General features: G+C 55.0%; 11 protein-coding genes across 11 annotated transcripts; 7 read left to right on the forward strand and 4 right to left on the reverse strand.

Moving 5' to 3' along the window:
* Positions 1-159: 159 nt before the first annotated feature.
* On the reverse strand, positions 160-1,576 carry gel1 (1,3-beta-glucanosyltransferase gel1; the record flags this gene model as incomplete). The annotated part of the gene is made up of 2 exons (XM_056943595.1): positions 160-918; positions 971-1,576. The coding sequence occupies 2 exons, from the start codon at positions 1,574-1,576 to the stop codon at positions 160-162; spliced, it is 1,365 nt and encodes a 454-aa protein (XP_056800478.1).
* Positions 1,577-3,114: 1,538 nt separating this feature from the next.
* N7459_004412 (sodium:solute symporter family protein) lies at positions 3,115-5,322 on the reverse strand (the record flags this gene model as incomplete). Its single annotated transcript, XM_056943596.1, has 3 exons — positions 3,115-3,219; positions 3,281-4,356; positions 4,422-5,322. 3 exons carry the CDS (start codon positions 5,320-5,322, stop codon positions 3,115-3,117), a joined length of 2,082 nt encoding a protein of 693 aa, XP_056800479.1.
* Positions 5,323-7,024: 1,702 nt separating this feature from the next.
* Positions 7,025-7,699, forward strand: N7459_004413 (YbhB/YbcL family Raf kinase inhibitor-like protein; the record flags this gene model as incomplete). The annotated part of the gene is made up of 2 exons (XM_056943597.1): positions 7,025-7,027; positions 7,100-7,699. 2 exons carry the CDS (start codon positions 7,025-7,027, stop codon positions 7,697-7,699), a joined length of 603 nt encoding a protein of 200 aa, XP_056800480.1.
* A 1,383-nt stretch (positions 7,700-9,082) lies between these two features.
* On the forward strand, positions 9,083-10,334 carry N7459_004414 (tyrosinase family protein; the record flags this gene model as incomplete). The annotated part of the gene is made up of 4 exons (XM_056943598.1): positions 9,083-9,201; positions 9,254-9,379; positions 9,438-9,560; positions 9,626-10,334. 4 exons carry the CDS (start codon positions 9,083-9,085, stop codon positions 10,332-10,334), a joined length of 1,077 nt encoding a protein of 358 aa, XP_056800481.1.
* A 317-nt stretch (positions 10,335-10,651) lies between these two features.
* N7459_004415 (uncharacterized protein) lies at positions 10,652-11,059 on the forward strand (the record flags this gene model as incomplete). The annotated part of the gene is made up of 1 exon (XM_056943599.1): positions 10,652-11,059. The coding sequence occupies one exon, from the start codon at positions 10,652-10,654 to the stop codon at positions 11,057-11,059; it is 408 nt and encodes a 135-aa protein (XP_056800482.1).
* A 341-nt stretch (positions 11,060-11,400) lies between these two features.
* Positions 11,401-12,297, forward strand: N7459_004416 (putative GPI anchored cell wall protein (Dan4); the record flags this gene model as incomplete). The annotated part of the gene is made up of 1 exon (XM_056943600.1): positions 11,401-12,297. The coding sequence occupies one exon, from the start codon at positions 11,401-11,403 to the stop codon at positions 12,295-12,297; it is 897 nt and encodes a 298-aa protein (XP_056800483.1).
* A 549-nt stretch (positions 12,298-12,846) lies between these two features.
* On the reverse strand, positions 12,847-13,575 carry pex4 (putative ubiquitin conjugating enzyme (UbcJ); the record flags this gene model as incomplete). The annotated part of the gene is made up of 1 exon (XM_056943601.1): positions 12,847-13,575. One exon carries the CDS (start codon positions 13,573-13,575, stop codon positions 12,847-12,849), a length of 729 nt encoding a protein of 242 aa, XP_056800484.1.
* Positions 13,576-13,642: 67 nt separating this feature from the next.
* Positions 13,643-14,908, forward strand: N7459_004418 (endonuclease III domain-containing protein; the record flags this gene model as incomplete). Its single annotated transcript, XM_056943602.1, has 1 exon — positions 13,643-14,908. The coding sequence occupies one exon, from the start codon at positions 13,643-13,645 to the stop codon at positions 14,906-14,908; it is 1,266 nt and encodes a 421-aa protein (XP_056800485.1).
* Positions 14,909-15,261: 353 nt separating this feature from the next.
* N7459_004419 (putative DNA helicase) lies at positions 15,262-17,691 on the forward strand (the record flags this gene model as incomplete). Its single annotated transcript, XM_056943603.1, has 5 exons — positions 15,262-15,818; positions 15,876-15,908; positions 15,963-17,398; positions 17,487-17,547; positions 17,607-17,691. 5 exons carry the CDS (start codon positions 15,262-15,264, stop codon positions 17,689-17,691), a joined length of 2,172 nt encoding a protein of 723 aa, XP_056800486.1.
* Positions 17,692-17,899: 208 nt separating this feature from the next.
* On the reverse strand, positions 17,900-18,337 carry N7459_004420 (uncharacterized protein; the record flags this gene model as incomplete). Its single annotated transcript, XM_056943604.1, has 1 exon — positions 17,900-18,337. One exon carries the CDS (start codon positions 18,335-18,337, stop codon positions 17,900-17,902), a length of 438 nt encoding a protein of 145 aa, XP_056800487.1.
* Positions 18,338-19,611: 1,274 nt separating this feature from the next.
* Positions 19,612-21,228, forward strand: N7459_004421 (uncharacterized protein; the record flags this gene model as incomplete). The annotated part of the gene is made up of 1 exon (XM_056943605.1): positions 19,612-21,228. The coding sequence occupies one exon, from the start codon at positions 19,612-19,614 to the stop codon at positions 21,226-21,228; it is 1,617 nt and encodes a 538-aa protein (XP_056800488.1).
* Between the last annotated feature and the right edge of the window lie 712 nt (positions 21,229-21,940).

Raw genomic sequence — 21,940 nt, forward strand, 5'->3', positions numbered from 1 at the left:
TGGAGAGAACCGCGGTAAATCAGTATGAACTCCATTTGACCAGTTTGGCCAAGCAGACCGGAGACCATAGTACAATAAGAAATGCAAATCCGCCTCGGGCATCAAAAACCAAACATTGGGGAACGTAGAAGGGAAAAAAGTGGAAATGCCTGGACAGGATTACAGAAGAACCAGGCTGGCGCCGAAGAGAGTCGAGAGGGTGGTCACGACACCGACAGCGATAGGAGCCATAGCCATACGAGGGGTGTGCAGACCAGCAGCGGCACCGGTGGAGGAAGTGCTGGAGGCAGCACCGCCGGTGGAGGCGACGGAGCCAGAGCCGGCAGTAGCAGTGCCAGTGGACTCAGTGCCGGCATTCTGGCTGCCACTGCCGCTGAAGCCCTTGCCGGAGCCAGCACCCTGGGTCATGTACTTCTCAGCAGGGGCTGGAATGGCAGGCAGGGCGTCGCCGGAAACCTCCCAGCTGGAGCTCTTGGCAGGGCAGCCGTTGGCACCGCCGGTGCTGTTGTAGCTGCCGTCACCCTGAGGGTTGGCGGTCTTGGAGTAGGCAGACTTCAGAGCATCGTAGTCGGGACGGTCGGTGACATCGTCACCGCTGATCTTGACCAGGCCGTAGTTGCTACCCTCCTCGGAGTACTCGTAGACCAGACCACCAGAGTAGACACCAGTCATCTTGGTAGAGTAGAGGGCGCTGACCTCCTCAAACTTACGAGTGTTGGTGTTGCAGCCGTACTCAGAAAGGAAAAGAGGAATACCGTAGCCAGTGAAGTTCTTGACCTTCTGATCCCAGCCGGAGGTCGTGAAGGAGGAGGGGTCACACCAGGAGTAGTCGTTGAAGGCGAAGAAGTCGCTGCGCTCGTCGTCGGTACCGCAGTTCATGTACTCAGCCATCTCCAGACGGTTGGTATCAATATCAGCCTAGAGATCGGTTAGTCGTGAGATAAGCGTGAGCATCGGACGGCATTCATACAGCAGAGTATCCAACAGGGACGGTACGCAGCTTGCGGGAGCGCAGATACTGGCGAAGATCACGGGTCACGGCCTTGACGTAGGGGGCAGCAGATGACGACTTGGCATCGTTGATGACCTCGTTTCCAGAGAAGAAGGCCAGGGTGTTGTCGTACTTGGCAAACATCTCGACGGTGGCGAAGATATACTGCAGGTAGACATCGTTGTACGAAGCCTTGGGCTCCGCACGGTTGAGGGAGTACTTGGGTGTGTTGACATCCAGCACCAGGTAGATACCGGCATCGGCGAGGGCATTCATGCACTTGTCATGGCCTGCGGAGTTATCCACCGAGTACACACGGATGGTGTTGAGGCCCAGGTCCTTGAACTTCTTGATATCACGCTGGCAGGCGTCGAAGTTCTTGTCGGCAATGGGGTCGGAGAGCTGGGAGGAACCTCCGGGCTGGTAGTCGACTCCACGAATGTAGAAACGGTCGTCGCCCTTAAAGAAGGCATTGCCCTTGACGGTGACGGGAGTCACCTTGCTGTCGCGCTTCTCGGGGGCCGGAGCTCCCAGCACAGCGGAAGCAGCCACGGTGAGGGCTGCTGCAATGGAAAAGGTCTTCATTGTGATCAGTTATACCGGGGGGAAAGATTAGAATGGAGTAAGAGAACGAATGGCGGGGGGAGGCGAGAGATGAGAACGAGTATTGAAAGAGTGACTAGAATAAAGCAGCGTAGGGCAAAAGAAAGAACCCGGAAAGAGGAAGCAAGAACGTAGGGATGAGAGAGGAAGGGGGAAGGGAAGCCACAGCCGGGGCCTGCTATACTAAGTACTTCACGCCTGTACTTCCCAGCCTGCCCCGTGACCCTGGGGGGACTCCCGTAGTCAGCGATCCACTCCGGGCCCTTTTTTTCTCTTTCCCTCTCTTCCTTCCTCTGCACCTGCACTCCTCCAGCCCTTGCACTGCCCGATTAACCCGCTTCAAAGTGGGAACGGGGAAACGCCAAGGACCCTGTGGCGCTTGGGAATGACAGCTATGATTGGCGACTCCGTCAGTGTCACCAACCACTCGCCCTGAGATGCTCTTCGACTCGTCGATCCTGCTGCAAGGGGCACCCGAAGTGGAGATGCCTGTGGAGATGGGAGACCCCGACCCTGAGCGCCAGTTTGAAATTCGAAACCCTCCCTGACCGGGTGTCTCTCGCTGGTCGCCACACACGCCTTTGTCTTTTGGGGGGGCCGCCTCTCTGTGTCTTGGTCCTGAGCGGGACGATGCCATAAAACGAGGCCACAAACAATAAGGGGCCGCTGACTTCAGGATTACCCTTCGCCACATTCACCCAGCGGGATAACTGTCCCTGGGGCCCCAGACCGCTACACTCCTTCATTTTGCCCCCAGGGCACAGGTAATAATAATCAATCTACTTATATATGAATGTACAGCTCCCCTGGGACCCCAGACCCCAGAACCCTGAGAGGCCAAAGAAAATACTTATTGGCTTGGCAATGACGTGTGGGCCGGCGAGACGCGTCGCTCTGTTGATCACCAGGCTGGGGCCGTTGATTGCCCGCATCGTTTACATTTATGTATGCACAATCAGAGAGGTCAGACACCCGAAATAGCAATGCCAGGGGCTCACCACCAATCATTGTTGCTTTCCCTTGGCCGTGGAGGATTCTCACCCATGGTGAGGCAACCGGTATGTACCTATTATGGGATGTCAATCTATCTATGGCGCGATTCTAGACTCGGGGGCGCCATCAATGGTCCACTTGGGGGCACAACAGCCTTGGTGCAGCCACCAATGCTCGCCCGGGCCAATCATCGAAGTTCCGTGGAAGCGCCAAGCAGTGGGCTGTGGTATCACGGCGTTCATTCGCTGCATGAGCCCGTCTCGCTCAACATCTTCATAACCTGAGACTCATGATCGTTGTCTCGCCCGGCCGGGCGGTTTTTATGTACTTGTATGTATATGCGGACGACATGATGCAACATGAACCTGGCAGCACCATAATTGGCAGCAAACAACATGCCACAAAGACAGTGTTGTTGCGAAGGTCTTGAAATCAGAGGATAGATTGGGCTTATTACATTTCGTGTCGCGTTAACACATTATACAGTCTCAGCGAAAGTACTTGCCTGGGAAGGATTCCCGATCGCCTTAAGCAGGGGTAGCATCCACTCGCTCTTTCCGATACCCAACGATCGCCTTTGTATCCATCCAGAGCCCACCTAGAATACTCTGCAAAGCTCCCATGCTCTCGACCTGATTCAGTGCGATCAGTGCTGGGTTCCAAATGATTTCCATGTGCTTGGCTTCCACTTACCACAGGATATACCACGCAAATGACCACGCTAGTCCATACCCAAATAAAGGAAACAACCACCCAGCCCGTGAAGAACGATTCGCTATATACATAGCAGGTCCCAAATAAAGTGAATGGGACCAGAATCACGGCTCCGAAGAAGAAAATGCCATTGGCAATCCAGGCAATGCGCTCTCCTTTCCGTGCGAGGATGGGGTCCATCGGCTCGATGTGGTTGGACTCGAGATAGTCAATTAGTTCATTGCGAGTGGTTGGAGATGTTGTCACCACCTCGCTGGCTATTGGTGTAGCTGGATCTTTTTCTTTGATCTGCCCATTCGCATGGTCAGCGTGCTGCCCACACTCTTGCTGTTGCTCTGTGCTCGATGGTTCAGTCGGAACTCCCACAATAGCTACCATCTCTGGTGCCGCGTACGTCTTGGGGAACACGAAGCTCAAAATCACCGCCATGACGAACCCCATCCCAAAGGAGGCCAGGTTGCCGGCCAGTGCATTGGTTGTATCACCAGTCGTCGCCACATTAATCGAACCGTCCCGCTTCCAGGCCGTGACAAACCAGACCACGACTCCACAGGAGAATCCAATCCACGGTGCGCTGATCGCAGCAACGGTAGACATCGGCTCCCAAAGCAGAATCATGCCCACCGGCAGAGCGGCGCCTCCGACGATGACGCCCAGCACGGTCAACACCCAGGTCAAACTGATTCCGGCCGCGTTGAGGATGCAGCAAAATGCAGCAAGTACAACGGCGTACAAGGCAATTGCCCAGTGACTGACCTTGACCAACGTCTCGGAGTCAGTCTTGGGCCGGAAGTATGTCTTGTAGACGTCGAAAGTCAGGAGGGAGGAAACGGCAATCAATTCCGCCGAAGTTGAGCTGGTCACCGCCATGAAAAGGAGAATCAACATCAGCACTGCACCGCCTTTCCCTAGCAATGCGATTGCGGTAGCTGGCGCTGACAGTCCTGCTCCTACCTGAGCAGTGGTCAATGGGTGAGGATAGGTTGGAAAGCGCGGATCACCCGTCAGAGCAGCACAACCTAGCCCCATGACCGTGGCGAAACCGAAGGGGATTCCTGTCGTTTTGTGAATATGGACGAAACTGATCTCTGACCAGGCTCAGGTGTGTCTTCTGACTTACCATACCAGGCGACCCCGCCCAGGAGGTACGCCTTGACTGAGGTCTCCGGCTTCGAGGCAATAGCACGCTGCCAGTATGCCTGGTCGAGCCACACCGTCGTGAATCCAGCCACGAAGAGGTCAAACGCGAAGATCAAGCCGCCCACCGAGCGAAACGCCAGATATGAACCATCCGTGTTCCGGTCAATGGGCATCTTCTTCGACGCTTCTTGCAGCAGCTCATACAACTTCGCGGGGCTCCCGACTAAATCACTAGTGGCAATGATCATGAACCCAAACACCAAGATTGCCACGAACAGGATCACGGTGTGCGTGTAGTCGGCAATGAACGTCGACCGCAACCCGCCAGCAATGACATACGCCGCTACCACGAAGGGAATCAGAAATGTCGCAGCGTAGACATTCATCCCAGTCAGTGCTTCGACGACCTGCGCTCCGCCTAGTACCAGACACGCACCCACCAGCATATTCGTGGCCAGCCCGTAGTACAGGTAGGTCAGGTGTGCAATTTTGCCGTGGCGAGCAAGGACGATCTCGGGCATTGTGTGCGCGCCGGGGGCATTGGCCTTGATCTTGATGGCGATCAGGCCAAAAAGGAGGATCTGCAGCGTGCCCATCGCTGCGTACCACATTGGCCCGCAGACGCCATATTCATACGCGAACGTCGAGCTCGTCAGAAGGGTTGCCGACCATGTCCATGAGGACACGATCCCGGCGCTGATCAGCCCCGGCTTGACGGATCTAGAGGCTGTATTGAACTCCTCAGCCTGGTGCGTCGAGAACCGGGTGTAGCGGTTCTGGAGCCAAGTGAGGCCCAGCATGAACAGGGCGAAGATGCCTCCGATGCCGATGACGATGCCGTAGCCGGCACCAGGCGGCAGGACCTGAAGGTCTTGGCCCATGTTGGTGTTCGATTTGGGTCGTTCAATATGCTCTATACAGAGTATACGCAGCATGATTCCTGCAATCCTACCCGTCATTTATAAACTACTTGCATGGCCTTCTGCGCCGTTATCATGATTGTTCTCTCGCAGATAAGCTGCGTTCAGAATGGGGTGCGATCGTCGCTCGCCGTCCAACTACTCCAACTGACCGTTGGAGTAAGGTGATAACGCCCTCCAACCTATCAAACAGGCTGTTCACTAGGTACATGGATGAATATCTCTCGCCATAGATAAGATAGGTCTGGATAATCTTTAAATCGGATTGGTGTATTGGTCGCTGATGATCCCTGTCAACTCCAAGTCGCACGATAGATGCTGAAATGCTAAATGGGAAGCAGGGGGGCGTTATCTGGCACTAATACTGACAGATATAGATGACGTGACTGGTCGGAACCTCGTAACTTTTGCTTCAATCGAATCGCCGCTTCTCCAACTTGTCTGTTCCATGCACCCAGTCGAATAACCCAATTGATCCATAGTTTCAGATTGAACTTCTCGTGATGCAAGTCATACATCTTAGTCTTGTTGCGGAAGAAATCATACCCACTGTGGACAGTCGCCGTATGGAACAGCTCCCAGGCCAAGTAGAGCCAATACGTCAGTACATGGCTCCTCAACAGCTGCAGTGGCAACGAGAGGAAGTGCATTGGCGAATATCTGCTCAATCGGGTGTGCGAATTGAGCCGCGAGCACGATGGGGGCCGTGAACGTATGGTGCTTCTTGTGTATAGGCACATAGAAGTAGGGCATATGCAACAGACGGTGGGTGTAATAGAACATGGCCTCACGCAGACAAGATTGACCAGAATGTCCCGAACAACTTCTCCAGTCGAGGGCAGGTTTGCTTCCGCGCGATAGGAGGAGCCGGCGCCAGCTTTTCTGGCGGTGATTAGAAGTATGAGATTCAGGATCGGGGATAGAACCTGCTTCTGAGTCACGACCAGGAGACACCGCACGATGTCGCGCCAGTGGGTTGCTTGGGGGCTGGCTGGATCTTATGCGCTGAGAGAAGGACGGCAACATCACGTCTACACATAGATAGCAGATCGACGGCAGCCAGAATGCAATGATCTGGACCAGGAAGGTGCTCACAAACCCGATCCTCTGCGAAGAATAGAAGTCCACGATATCGGGCTACAAGGCTAGGGCTTTTGGCAGCAAATGGCCACGGACGAGATCTATAGCACTGTCCGAAATGTCCCCGCTGATATGGCGTCTCATATCATCCCCATGATCGATCTGAGGAGCAATTGTTGGCGCGCTGCCATTGTACGGGGTCCCCTTTTAAAGCAACCTCGGCTCGTCCCCAGGAATATTTCGCCGGTCCCCGGAGCCGATCAACAGCTGCCACCGGCCATGGTGGATCTCCGCTGAACCTATAATGCCACGTGAAGGGGATTGAAGTTCTGACATGGACCGATCGTCTTGGAGTGTCGAGATGGCGAGAAAGAAAACACAGAAAAGATCGCGCGGCGGGCGACAGCCTTCCAGGACGACATCCTGCGAGGCTCAGGCCTGCACCGGCCCGAAAGCGGCCCGGGACAGGAAGATGCCAGTCAAATTAACGCGCTTCTCCCTCGAGCGCAAACTATTCTTTCTGATCGTTCTATACCCCCCCAGATCGTTTCCATCATCTGAGCGCTTTCCATCATCTCTAGTCATGGTAAGAACTTCCGCCAACATGGCACGAGCTCCTATACGTGCATAGATCTCCCCGGCTCACCATCCGCGCTAGTTGACCTACATCGAATACGGGCTCAGTCGCCTGTTTGCCAACGCCAAAGGCCGTGACGCAAAGCTCTTCACCAAGTGCGCCGCCTTTGCGGAGCTGCCATCCCCAACTATCACACTCCAGTGTCCCGAGGTTGGTCCGTCTGGATCGCAACTGCAGGTGGACCTCTCGGCAGAGGGCGCCGGGAAGTTTCCCTCGCTGAAGTGGCCTGAGGCGTCCCCCGAGACCCAGCAGTATCTCCTCGTCAGCGAGGATCCCGATGCGCCGCTGCCAAGTCCCATCATTCATGGTATCTACTATGGCATCGCCCCGTTCGTGACTGAGGTGACGGCCGACGACTTCCTGGAGGCGAGCGGTGCGTATATGCTCAAGGGCGGCTTCAAGTACGGCAAGAACCGGAGGGGCAATGTGTATATTCCTCCCCGGCCGCTGATCGGCCATGGGCCGCATCGGTATTTCTTTACTCTCGTTGCGCTCAGCCAGCCGATCGATCCAAACAAGGTCAGCGCTCTGCCTACGATCGAGGAGGTGTCGCGTGAGATCGAGGGCAAGGTGCTGGGCTGGGGCGAATGGGTTGGTGTGTACGAGCGAAAGTGGAACTAGAGAAGCGCGGTGTGGGATTTCCGGTGTTTCTAGGTGTTTGATAGACGTGGAGGCGTTCCTTACTTGTTTTGCTGACCATGCGTCGCCATGGCCGACAGGACCATGCTATCATCATACCCACGATAATTATAATAACCATTTCCATGCAATACCCGATCTTCATCACTGGTCACGTCCGGTCTTGATCTTGGCTGCCAACGCGTCAGCAGATTCTGATGGCAGCTCGAATTTGAAATATGCAGACTAGGCAGCTGCAGCGTGCACTCAGTTGTGTTCATACTCCCTCAAGACACTATCCACAATCGATCCCCCCGGGATGTGTCTATGCTCTATACAAATCGATTGTAAGGCACACATTCACCATTATCAACAACCCCTACTTAAATATCCGACCACGTCTTTCCCGCAATGGACAAAGCCATCTTGACCAAGATGATGGTCTATAATATTCCTGCTGCGGTGGAAAGTCTTTCGCCTAAACAGCTGAACTCAGATAGTCAAAGCGTTGTTCTGCAGTGCAGCAGTCGCAATCTTCGAATCAACAAGTTCAGAATCGGTCTAGAACAACCAGATATCAACCGCTCCTTGCAGGAGGCCGATGATGAGCTGCTATACTTTTCCGAGCCTCAGCCCTTGTCTCAAAGGGATCTCGTAAAATGCAAAACTCAATCAGATTAGACTTTGTGATAGGTATTTTGGCAAAGATCCAAGGCCGTAGTTGGATAGGATTATACTCGATGACAGGGGGGCCTATCATATTGCTGGGAGATAGTCAGATCGGGCAGAAGTATGCACGTTGCTCTATGAGCTGTCATCTGCATGCTATCAGGCCTACATGTTCCGCCCATAGCGGGCTCACCGCGAATGTCACGTATAAGCCGTTTGGACAAAACAATATAGGGGAACCGAAATATAGCCCAATGTACATATCATGCTCTGTGACAGAGTTGTAGATATATATATCCCTTTGTTGACTGGCCACGGTTGACTCCGGGTAGCTGGTTCCTCGTGGATAACGGTTGGCATGGCCCCTTGTGCCTGCAGGTGAACATGGGCGGTTGATATGTCACAGCCAGCGGGTTGCTTATGTACCTACTCTACGAAGCCAAGATCCCTTGGGCATCTAGTGCAGAAATTAGAAGCATCCAGAAATAAAGAAATAAAGAATAAAATTATGGTTCAAAAACGAGCGTCAAGATGGGGTTAGATATCGAAGGAAGGATGTCCCCGGATCTGCATCTGTCTTGATTCCTCGCACTTTATAACCTATACAGAACGCATGGTGCAAATGGAGAAATTCTTGTATGTCGAATCTCAACGATTTTTTCTACATTGAGTTTCTTATTCGTTCTACAGTGTCATTGAGATTCTTTGGGCGTCATCATGGTGTTCTCCACTCAATTCTGGCTCGCGTTTATCGTGGTGAATATGGTGTCTTCAATCTACGCGGCCCCGAGAGATTTGACTTGCAGCGCCGATAGGATTGCCATTCGCAAGGAATGGTAAGAGGGAGTTCACTGCCATATGAGTTTGGTCCTGCTAATCCGCTGGAAGGGGTGAGATGGAGCCAGCTGAACGAAGTGGCTATACCAATGCTGTATTGTGTATGCAACGGCAGCCACCTCGACTCTCTACGGCCGACTACCCAGGCGTTCGGAATCGGTTCGACGACTTTGTGGCGTGTGTTTTGAGTAGCTACCAGGAATCACTATTGGCCAATACTAACGCGCAAACATAGGACGCACATCAACTACACTCTGCATGTCCACTACTCGGGGCTGTTTTTTCCATGGCACCGGCGATTCATCTGGTTGTGGGAGCAGGCACTCCGAGATGAATGCGGATACACCGGCCATCTTCCGTAGGCAGCTCCCTACTTGCTAGCCTTCCGAGTGTCCGTAACTGACCAACCACTCGTGATGGCAGATACTGGAATTGGCCTCTTTGGGCAGGGAATCTCTCGACCAGTCCCCTCTTCGACTGCAGCGAGACGTCTCTCTCGGGTGATGGAGAGTACAACCCACAGGAACGACCCATCTCAAACGCCGGCCTCAGGATCCCACGAGGCACGGGTGGCGGCTGCACCAAGTGCGGTCCCTTCAAGGACATGGAGATCCACATGGGCCCATTCTCGCGGGACCTGGCCTCCTTCACTGAGATTCCCTCACCCAGATTCGACTATAACCCACGATGCCTGAACCGAAGCCTCAACAACTTTGTCTCAAGTCACTATACCAACGCGACCATCGTCTCCCGGTTGATGCAGTCGACGGAGATCGCGGAATTCCAGACGGTGATGGACCATTGGCCTGCCCGGTCCGACGGGGTGTTTGGGCTTCACGGCGGTGGGCATTTCAGCCTCGGCGCGACCCTGCAGGACCTATTTGCGTCACCACAGGACCCGGCGTTCATGGTGCACCATGCGATGATCGATCGGCTGTGGGCGATGTGGCAAGCGATCGATGCGAAGAGTCGGCGGTATGCGCTCAATGGCACGGATGTGATTTTCAATCCGCCCTGGGCCCAGCCAGTGGCACTGGACACGGTTATGGAGTTTGGGGTCTTGGATGGGGCTCGGCGGATTCGCGAGGTCATGAACCCGACAACGGACGGCTTGTGCTACATGTATACCTAGACGCTCCATGGGCATCGTAGGGTTCAGGTGTTGGGGATTGGTGGACGAGATGAGCTAATGAATCTAATCACGATGGAAAGCATCATGAGATCGACGGGCGTATGGTTGCGGTCTCGACCGCCTCGTATAGTGTGGAGATACGCGGATATGGTGGGAGTTGAGGCTTCACATAGTGTAGGAGCTACACGCCCAGGTCGTCAATCGTGGGAAAAAAATTGCTGTTCGGCTTTTGCCGAACCTGTCATCCATGGAACCGGTCGGCTCGAGCGTGAGATGATCAAATCCATGGTCTCGCAGTTGAGATTCTTGCCGGACCCATGGTCGGCTCAGGAACATTGCCCATTCCCCTGGGGCGTGCATCGTGGATTTCGTCCAAGGTGGAATGTATGACAACACGACTTGCCGACTCCGAGACGGAGTGCGACGGTGCTATTTTCAGCGCTGACACGAAGCCAATCAGCCTCGCCAGGCGTGGTCCACTCGAACTGCACAAGTGGGAGCAGCATCAGTTTTCACCAGCTCGAAGCTCTGCGAGTGCCAGTCCATTCGCTCTTCTGATTCAGGCTCGCCCGGAGAGTGCATTCCATCACGAGATGGCAGATGGCATCGAGAAAGCGCCCGGGGAATGTGTCAAAGGAGCGTCGATCCTCCGATCCTCTCGTGAGGCGCCGATCACTCACATGGGCCACAAGGAAGTAATCGCCATGGCCATGGTTCGGCGATAGCCACGCTAGTGAACAGCAAAGGATTGGGATTGGAGGAGCGGAGCGAGGAAGAGGAGGGATTATTATTTTTGTTCAAGCTCGCGACTATCGTCGCTTTAGGCATCGGGCCCGCTTTGCTTGGAAACAAAAGTGGTGGAAAACCGGGCAGCCGCTGCTACCACGCCTCGTTGCTTCACGCCTGACTCTTTTCCTTCACTTGGTCTTCCTCTTTTCCTCTCTCTTCCTCTTTCCCTTCCTCTTCTCACCTCTGCCATCCTCGTCTTCTCCATCTCTTCTCCACCCCCACCGTGACGTCAATCTCCAACACCGAAAATCCTCGGATTCTGTGATCACCGCCCATTATGCCTCGTGTCAGCCTCCTCCAAGTGCTGTTCGTGTCGCTGCTGCTGCTTTCCGTGGTCTTCGCAGCAGACCAATCCCCAGTCGAGGTTGCCACCGTTACCCCCCGTGAGTCTCTCCAGGATATGCTAGCCGACATTAAGGTGGACTCCGTCCACGATGCTCTGCACGCTTTGTCCGCTAAGTTCCGCGATGGAATTTTTCCCACTGACATCTACGCCGCCGAGGCTCTGCAAGAAGAAGATGAGAATATTGCCAGTCTGTTGAGAATGGTGAAGCGGGAGGGCAATGCCACCACTCCGGCGGCAACCTTGGCTGCCACCACCCAGGCTGCCACCACCGAGTCGACTGCCGACACCACCTCCGCTGACACCACCTCCGCCGACACTACCTCGGCCGAGCCCACCACCAGTTCCACCGCCTCGATTCCCTCTTCAAGCTCTAGTACGGTGCCTACCTCGACTGAAGCGCCGACCACGAGCGCTACTCCCACCACCACCAGCACCTCGTCGATATCTTCGTCGACCAGCGAGAGCTCCACTTCCACCACCTCGGCTCACTCGACTCTTACCACCAGCTCCTCTTCTAGCTCTAGCTCCAGCTCCAGCTCCACCTCCACCTCCACCTCTTCATCGACCTCCAGTACTTTCTCCACCACCAGCCACGCGAGCTCTTTTACCTCCACATTTAAGAGCACGACTACCCTGCCCAATGGCAGCCTGAGCACCATCACCTCCTTCACTGTGGTGCACGTCAACCCCACCGGCTCTGCCTCGACTTCAACCACCTCTGCTGCGCCAGGCCTGCAGACCGGTGCTGCTGCCCTGACCACGGCGGGTCTTAACCGTGAGGTCGTCGCCATGGTCGGTGGTGCGGTCATGTTTGCTATGGCTCTGTGATGGCCCAAACCGCCTGGACCTTGTCCTTACCTTTGCTTTTAATCTTTCGTTTTCAGCATGGATATTCCACCAAGCTTGCATCATCAGTCCCTTTTTGCATAGCCTACCATGACATACTGTCATCTCACGATCCTTACGAGCTCCGACTGACGTCTTTCCTTACCATGTGTCTATTCTGCCTAGGCGTTTGCATCCGGCTTCAGTCCTGGATTTGGGTTATTATCTGGTTCAGTTACAGCGTCAAGTTCAGACGGGAAGCATTTCCAGCGTGCACGCATTCTCCCCATACAAACATGTCTAGACCAAAATGCAAGAATTGTTTGATCAATCCCAATAGGTTCCCAAAATGGTATAAACACCGTATGCGGTATTACGTTTCATAGAGTAGTATCAAGGTATCTCTTCAACTTGTGCAGTGGGGGGTATGTATAGGAGTCAACTGCGACCAGAATGTCTGTCAAACATGGGAATCAAATCAATCGTATCGTTTACCTGCCATCCTCACCGGCAAGTTAACTCCAACGCCAACGTTGGAAATGCAGGCTGAGGTCACCGCCCAAGGTTCCCGGCCCCCTGCCAGCGCTCTTCACCCGTCCAGTATCGCACCACGCTTTCCCAGGCGGGGAGATCACCGTCACGGAGCAGTGCCGCCACATCGACGTTGAGCGGCGAGTCCGGTTGCGGGTCCGTCAAGAGCTGGTGAATGGCGGTGAGAGTTGATGAGAGCGTGTAGACAGGACTCCAGTGCTCGGTCGTTAGGAGGGTCAGGCATATCTCGCCGGTGGTGAAGGAGATGTTGGGGTGCGAGATGCGCGTTGTGAAATGGATCGTGGGCGGCGATAGCGGGTAGTTCGGCGGGATGGCGATGCGCAGATGCCAGAGGCCGCCTGCGTTTCGATTCTCGGTGAGTATGATCCGTGAAGACCGATGCGATCCTCCGAGTGTGAGTTCAGCTTTACCTTCATATGGCGATCCGTCTACGCCCTTGAGGACGGCCTCCCATCGCAGCAGGTCCTCTTCGTCGACGGGGCCGAGGTGTAGGAGCACCTCGTTCGGCGATTTGCTGTACTCCTTGAGCTCGCGCAGGAGCCGCTGCGTTGTCGAGCCGGATGGCGCCGCCGTCATTGTGGAATGTGCAGGGTAGCCCTGACGCAGCGGGAGGTGGTGGAATGTGGGAGGGCCGGGCAGGTCGGAGAGAGCTGGGATCGTCGCTGTCGCGGTCGCCGAGGCTGGGGAATCTCTTTGCCCCATCCGCAATCCATGGATGAGCACCCACATGTGAAATTCGGTGCTCGCCCTCGCTTCTGGACTCCCCAAGCCGTGATTTCTCCATCTAGCACCGATAATGCGCACCTCTCGCGCCTCCAAGGAGACGGCGAAGGTCTTGCAGGCCCTGTCGCCGCCTGCACGCCGCCAGACGCGCAGTACCTCCTCGCTCAACACGAATGCACTGAGGAGTTTTGCTTACAACGGCGACTCGACGGTGAAGACCGAGTCCGTTCCTACGGTCTCTCAATTTCCACCGAAAAGCGACGATGAATCCTCATTGTCGTCTGCCAATACGGCTGACATCGAAGATCTCCTCGAGCCCCCTACGAAACGCCGCAAACGCAATACCGGCCCACCCGTTGTATCGGCATCCAGTCGCACTCCTCACAGGCCGCATCATATCATTGTAAAAGATGAGCCGGAAGAGAAGCCCGCGCGACCGTCACAGTCCCGCCGCATGCCGGCACGGAAAACTCGCGATGCGGACGGGGCTGTCGTCGTGGAGCCGCCGTCAAACTGGGAAACGATGTACAACACGGTGAAGAAGATGCGCGAGGATAATCCGACAGCCCCAGTGGACACAATGGGTTGCGCAGAGCTGTATTGGCGAGCCTCGTCGCCGCAAGATCGCCGCTTCCAAACCCTCATCGCGTTGATGCTGTCGTCCCAGACCAAGGATACGGTTACGGCCGTGGCGATGCAGCGACTGCATACAGAACTCGGGGAGGAGCCAGGACTCGAGGAAGATGGAGAGAAAATTAAAATCAAAACGGAGAATGGCGAATCCAAACCTACGGAGTCGAAAGACAGCACTCTCAATTTACAAAACATCCTCGCCGTCTCGCCTAACAAGCTCAACGAGATAATCCATACTGTCGGATTCCACAATAACAAAACGAAGTACATCAAAGCTGCTGCTCTGATACTACGCGATGAGCATCATGGCGACATCCCCTCAACCCCAGAAGGACTCATGAAACTGCCTGGCGTGGGCCCCAAAATGGCATACCTCTGCATGAGCGCAGCTTGGGGCAAGCATGAGGGAATCGGGGTCGACGTCCACGTCCATCGCATCACCAATCTGTGGGGCTGGCACAAAACCAAGAACCCCGAGGAGACCCGGCATGCTCTTGAGTCCTGGCTGCCGCGCGATAAGTGGCATGAGATTAACAAGTTGCTCGTTGGTCTGGGGCAGACGGTGTGTCTACCAGTGAAGCGGCGGTGTGGGGATTGCTATCTTGCAGGCACGAAGCTTTGCAAGAGTGAAATTCGTGGCCTGCCGCCAACTGTCAAGGCAGATTCTGCGGCTGAGGAGCCGAAGATTAAGATTGAGGCTATATAATTTTTGTACAGTAGTGGCATTGATTGAAATCAAACGACTTGGATGAGGATCCGGAATATGGTATTGATTCTCATCTTCACCATTGATTGATGAGGTATGCAGCGAGATTCCCAGAGAATTCACCGGTGTTGAAGAGGTGAAGACCAGGGCTGATCTATAAGATGACTAAAATGAGGTCACCCGTGGGGCCATGGCAGCTTCGTTTATCGTCGGAGCTCAAAGTTCCCCACGACAGCGCGAAATCGTGAGCCCCGCGGACCGCCAATTGATATCTCACAAGAAATCGCGAAACTCCTTCCATGCAGTAGTGGCACCCGCAAGCCCTGCAGTCTTCGCCCTCCTCGCTGGCCATCATGGCCCCGCCCACCCCAATCTCCATCCCCCTCTTCGCCGAAACCCAGCTGCAGCTCCTCCTCCAAGAACACGAAGCCGAGGTTTCCTCCTCCTCGCTCGCGACGACTGCGGCATCCGTGTCGCCCTCCACGCGGCGAACCCTCCAGGCCACCGGATACGCTCTAACAGGCCTTGTCCTGTCGCAATGCCGCACGGGCATGGGGGGTCGCGTCATTGGCGAGTTCGCGCCAGACCCGGCCGTTGCGTCAGGGTCCAAGACCGGCGACGGGGGTGATCCCAGGACGTCAGACGGCCAGCCGCGTCTTGGATCTCATGGCATCCGGGTCGGGGACGTGGTTCGCGTGAACGACGTCTCTACTGGTACGGCGAAGAAAGCTGGGAAGGACAAGGCGAAGGAAGGCGGCAAAGATGCTCCCAAGGGAGGGCCCGAAGGCGTTGTCACGCGTGTGAGTGACAAGGCCGTGTGGATTGCCTTTGGACAGAGAGGTGGCGGGGGTGGCCGCTCGAAAGAGGACGACGAAGCTATTGAAGAATTGTGGGGGAAGAAGCTATGGCTGTACGTATTCCGGGCCTTTGCTGGCAATATGAGACTTTCGCTGACGAATCATTATAGTGTAAAACTTGCCAATGATGTGACATATAGACGGTAAGGGAGATCACGGCCCACCATGCGGAGATCGAGAGGCTAAGTGGTCTCTAGAATGAGGCAGACGATGGAGAAGATGGCTAAAATGACAGACGCCGAGCATTCGCATTTCATGCGGGTTGCTTTTGGCCATACGAGTCCATTGCAACCGGATGACGATGCTGCTGGGCCAATCGAGTTTACTGACCCAACATTGAACGACTCGCAAAAGGATGCTATTCGGTTTGCGCTGGGCGCCAAAGACATTGCTCTGATCCACGGTCCGCCGGGAACGGGAAAGACGCACACCTTGATTGAGCTGATCATGCAGATGGTCCAACGCAAGAAACGTATTCTAGTCTGTGGGCCGTCTAACGTGTCAGTTGACAACATTGTCGAGCGACTTGCCCCAAAAAAAGTCCCGGTTGTGCGCATCGGACATCCGGCTCGCCTTCTGCCTTCGGTGCTGGAGCACTCCCTCGAAGTATTGACACAGACCTCTGATGCTGGGGGTATTGTGAAGGATGTACGAAAGGAAATCGATGTGAAACAGGCCAGCATTCGCAAAACACGGACTGGTCGAGAAAGGCGAGCAATCTACGACGACTTGAAGCAACTGCGGAAGGAGTTTAGAGAGCGCGAGTCCAAGTGCGTGGATAACCTGGTTCGCGAGAGTAGTGTTGCTCTCGCGACCCTGCACGGTGCCGGCGGTCATCAGCTCAAGAACCAGCGATTCGATGTTGTCATCATCGACGAGGCTAGTCAGGCCCTGGAGGCGCAGTGTTGGATTCCACTTCTGTCTGCCGACAAGGTCGTCCTTGCTGGTGATCACCTACAGTTACCTCCCACGGTCAAGTCGACCAACCACAAGACTAAAGAAAGCCCGGTGGGTCAAACGGATGATCCGGTTAAGAAGGAGATGCTCAAGGTGTTCTCGCTGGAGCGGACCTTGTTCGATCGCCTACTGGCACTGCACGGGACGGGGATCAAACGAATGTTGACTACACAGTATCGAATGCATGAGAAAATCATGCGATTCCCCTCCGACGAACTCTACGAATCCAAGTTGATGGCAGCCGATTCGGTCAAAGCTCGTCTTCTCGCCGACCTGCCGTATGAGATGGAAGGCACGGACGATACCCAAGAGGCCCTTGTCTTCTGGGATACGCAAGGCGGCGACTTTCCCGAGAAGACGGAGGATGACGAGATCGGCAAGAAAGAGGCTCTTCTAGGCGAAAGCAAAAGCAATGAGATGGAGGCTTTGGTCGTCGCCAGGCATGTTGATAATCTCGTGGATGTAGGTGTCAGGCCTGACCACATTGCCGTGATCACCCCTTATAATGGCCAGCTTGCTCTCCTATCTCAGATGCTCCGTGAGAAGTATCCGGGCCTCGAGCTGGGGAGCGTGGATGGGTTCCAAGGCCGCGAAAAGGAAGCCGTCGTCGTCAGTCTGGTACGCAGCAATGCGGAGCATGAAGTCGGATTTCTGGGCGAGAAACGACGCTTGAATGGTATGTGCGCCCCCGCGCCCCGTTGGGTATCGTGCAGGTGGGCTCCCTACATGACGCAGCTAACGGGGCCTTTTTTTTTGGACTATAGTGGCTATGACCCGCCCCAAGCGACATCTCTGTATCTGCGGGGACTCGGAGACTATCAGTCGGTAAGTGCCTGTGCATCTCAGATACGAAGCTTTCGGATGACTGAATGTTGGTCTTACAGGGGGAGTAGCTTTCTCAAACACTGGATGGACTACTTGGAGGAGAATGCCGACTTGCGATACCCGGATGCCAGCGAACTACTTTGAAGACATCCAGCCCAGACAGTTGGAAACCCTTGCTGAGACCAGTATAGGAAGTGACTCAACCGCGGGGACGATGCAGAAGAGAATTCCATCTTACAGCCATGGTCAGACAGAGACGCCGATCTCCAGCGATCTGTAAGACAACGAGCCCTCTGTGCGCCCTCAGTGAGCAGTCATTTGTAGCACCGCAGGACCGAGGATACTACTCGTGTCAATTTCTTGGATTGTAGTCCATCCCTTTTAGCCAAGTCGCCCCAGGCCCAATCGCGGCTTCAGCCTCCATTCCCAAGACCTCGGCGCACTGCCAACGCCGCAAAGCGAGACACACAGGCGGTGAAAAGCGAGGGGGGCCAGCGAAAAGACTCACGTTGACACCGTGAACACCATCAGCGCGGATCCAAGAACCCATGCAGTGCCCCTCCACGGGATCACCGCCAGCATGCCGGAAGAGTCGGAGATACGTTACTAGAAGCAGCTCAAGCGTGAGGGGCGGTTGATCAACGAGGTCGTCGCCCTCGGCCAATTGGTCCAGCGCGTCGCTGCAGCCTGACGTCCGAGAGCTTCTCAGGATGAGCGCCAGCTTGATTGTCCCTTGGACGTCAGTCTGTGCGTTTTGTGCGTTTTGGAATCCTGCGATCACCAGTGCCATGTGGTGTTTCAGACTAGACACGCAGCATCCTGCCTTGGCGCTCTGATTCCCGACATCTTGTGGGCGTTGGGCATGGAGGAGAAAGAATCAGAGCGATTCGTGCCGCTCCACGACGCTCATCGTGGCCCGACCGCTCTGTTTCGGGGAGGGAGCGACATTCTGGACACACCTGGAAGCACTTCAAAACGGCCGTTCATCTGCGAGCTCCACTTGGTCTCGGCTTGTGGATCCAGCGCGGCTTTTCGTGATGATTTGAAATGAGAGCCACCAGTCGTCTGACTTCCGCCCCCTGGATTCTCGGTGCCTCTGCAGGTTTAGGGTTGGGCTCTGCTTGGTCTGGAGTCATGCACGCTAGGAAGAATTGACTTATCTCGCGCCAATTCGCCTAGTCCCGGCGCCACAAGAGGGCGTATATGATCTCCTGGGCGCCGATGAACCTCCTGAAAAGAGGCACCGTCACTCCCCAGCTTAGCTCCATCCTTACGCTCGGTCCCAGCTATCTGGACTGCTGAATTTGGATTTGGGATTTTGACCGGGACCAGCTTCCATCGCCTTTCGGCTGTGGCGTGAAGAAAGTCCCGATTGTGGGGGGAGCAAGGTCACCCGGCGTCTTCTCGTCGACTCCTGATCTCCAGAGCTTGCAGAAGCTGTCCTCCCTTTTGTTTTACTCCCAGAGAGCCTCGTCCTTTCTTCCTTTCCGACCTCACTGCGGCTTTGCGACCCTACACTCGTTTCGGTGAACTCGTTTACTGTCGCCTTTCTTTTTTCCTTTTCTCGTGTTTCTTCTCATCCCTGTTTTCTCGGAATCCTCGCCAGTCTCCGTGCTCCCAACTCGACTGATCCTCCCGAGACTGGCAAACGCCCAACCCGTCGACGGCAACTGTGTCTGCATCATTTGCAACTATGATCCTGATTATACCATTCTCCGTATGCCCACGTCTCGTTTGTACCCGGGAGGGGGACTCGCCGTGTGAGCTAACCAGCGTTTGAAGCTGTTCTCCATAGTTCTCCGGTGCGACTAGAAACGTCACTCCCCCGGTCACCTTTCGAATTATCCGAGGTGCCACAGAGCGGTTTGAATTGCCTATACCCTACGCACTCTTTCGTTTCTCGACGCCCTCTCCAGTCCATCGATTCAGCACTCCTCTTTTTAGCGACGATAGATACCCTATGTTCCGCGACGACTATTTCTTTTAATGATTCTCGAGGTGAAAACCTAAGGAGTCTTTTCGTGCGTTCGGCGTGACTCGCCCAAGTTATCCTCTTTTTCAGCAATGTCTACCAACACGGCTCGGTCTGTTGCAAGTGCCGGCAGCGAGTCGGCCGCCAGTTTACGCCAGCGATCCTCATTGGCGCGTGCCGAGCGTTCAGCGTCAAACCCAGCGTCTTTTGTCCCACTCGACCACTATGACACGGCCCTGCCGCCCATCAGCTTCCAGCCACCTATTGCGCACCGCCGCACTGGAAGCACCTTGAAGACAGTCATGCGCAGGATTTTCAACCGGAAACGACAGAGTGCGGCGGATGGGGTGGATGAGAATCCCCACGAGTCCTTCTATACCTCGGCGCCAGTGAGGCTGTCCGGCCCGGCGGAGGGCAAGTCGCTCCTCGCAATTCCCACACCAGCGGACTCGAAACGGAGCAGCCCACTGTCGGAGAAGAATCTGCAGCTGCAGCTGGCAGGGACACATCTTTCTCCGACGGCGTTGAGTGGCGGGTCGCCAGCTTCGCCTGGCTTGACGGCCCGACGGCGCCGCGCTACATTACCCAGTGTTGTTTTCTCTGATGATGAATCACGGTACGCCGTGGCCTCCAGTGCAATCTCCGACCCCCAAGACGATCGATCGATCGTGCCCGACCAATCACGGAGGATCAGTCCAGTTCAGGACCGTCGACGGTCCAGAAGTATAGATGCATTGAGGGATCTTGCAGAGCAACAAGATTCTGCCTCCTGGCCTCTGCGCGCCACATCTATCCCTACGTCAGGTCCCGGCTCTAAGTCACCTCCCCTAGAAGGAAGTTCGGCCAGTGGGCCATCCAGACCGTCCACAGGCACCACCGTGACCAGCGTTACTCGCGTATCTGCAGCGCCGTCGCTCGTCGAGTCCGATCAGCAAGCCGAGCAAATCAGCCTCCCACCCAATGTTGGGAATCTGGTGCATACAATGCAACAAGACGACGGTCTCACTCTAGAGCAACGACTAAATACTCTTGAGGTCAAGATGATTGACCTGGAGTTCGCCATTGCGCGAATGCAGTCCAATTCGGTCGAGAGTGGGAGCATCGAAAGACCATCACGGCCAAAACAGCCTCCGTCGAACGACTCTTTCCCTAATCACAGCCGCAACAAGCCGTCGACTGGATATCTTGGCTCGGCTGACCGTGACGAATCACCGAGTCCGCTGCCCTCCTTCCCTGCAGGCCGGCCGACGAGCACAAGCACCATTCGCCCCGAAACCATAAACACGCGCACGCTTCGAACCGCTCCCTCTGCGACCTCATTGTCGGACTTTAGCGGTGTCTCCATTGAGCAGTATAGCACTCTGGTTACTCTTCTTCGCCGCGAGCAGACAGCGCGCCGAAATCTAGAAAGCCAGGTCTCGAGCCTTCGCGATGACATCCGTCACATCCAACGAGCGGCACTGCATTCCATGGAGTCAGGTACCATGTACCCCATTCATACCGTTGATTCTCAAGAATTCCTTCGATTCCGACGAGCCTTGGATGACTCGGATGACTCTTCGCCCATCCGCCCCGCAGAGGAGAGGCAAAACGGTGCCTTTGACAGTGACTCTGACTGGGATCGACCGGATCACCATTCCCGGGATGATCCTTTCGGTCCGCCCAAGTGGGAACATGGCCAGCGCATTGTTGCTGCGCCCATGATTTGATCGGCTGCATTTCAGACTCATGTTTTGTCCAATCCGACCATCCCTGGTCTGGCCTAGGGCTGCAGAGCTGCAGGGACCGATTAACGGCAGCACAATCAGCGCCATGTGTCCAACCCCCATGGACCACAAGCCCCACACATCGCCGGCCTTGTGTGCATTACCTCTGGACTGGATGCCTATTACCAGATACTGGTGGGTCCATCTCGCGCAGACCGAGTCAGCGAGCTACGCCCACTCATTTCATCTTCTGGCATGCCATTGAACGGCTGCCGTAATTCTCTCTACTTCAACCAAAGCGACATCCCATTCACGGGCGCTGGCTTGGGGCTTTGTTTGCATACAAGGCTCTCCCTGGCTGTCTAGTCGAAAGCTCTACAGTCTGACTTGGATTTCCTGCCATATGTGTGTGACGGAATGGCGGTATTGCCGCGGTTTCAATCCCAACGAGCAGTGCATTCAACACTCACTTCTGTGCATCAATCTTCTTGAGCTAGTTTCAGAAATTAAATAACGCAGGCTATATACCCAATACTATAGACGTGGATTCCAAATTCATGCACAAGGAGATATTCCACTCCAGAGCAGCTGCATTGTATAAGCTTGCCAATTGTCCACTACCATGGGGTTATCACGGACTCCCAAGTAAACATTCGCCCATAATTTATTGGTCCCCAGCAATTCCACTTACAACCAACAACCAACAACCAACATC

The sequence above is a fragment of the Penicillium hispanicum genome (genome assembly GCF_028827665.1).
Source record: "Penicillium hispanicum strain IBT 35686 chromosome Unknown utg000004l_segment0_segment0, whole genome shotgun sequence".
Classification (NCBI taxonomy): Eukaryota; Fungi; Ascomycota; class Eurotiomycetes; order Eurotiales; family Aspergillaceae; genus Penicillium; species Penicillium hispanicum.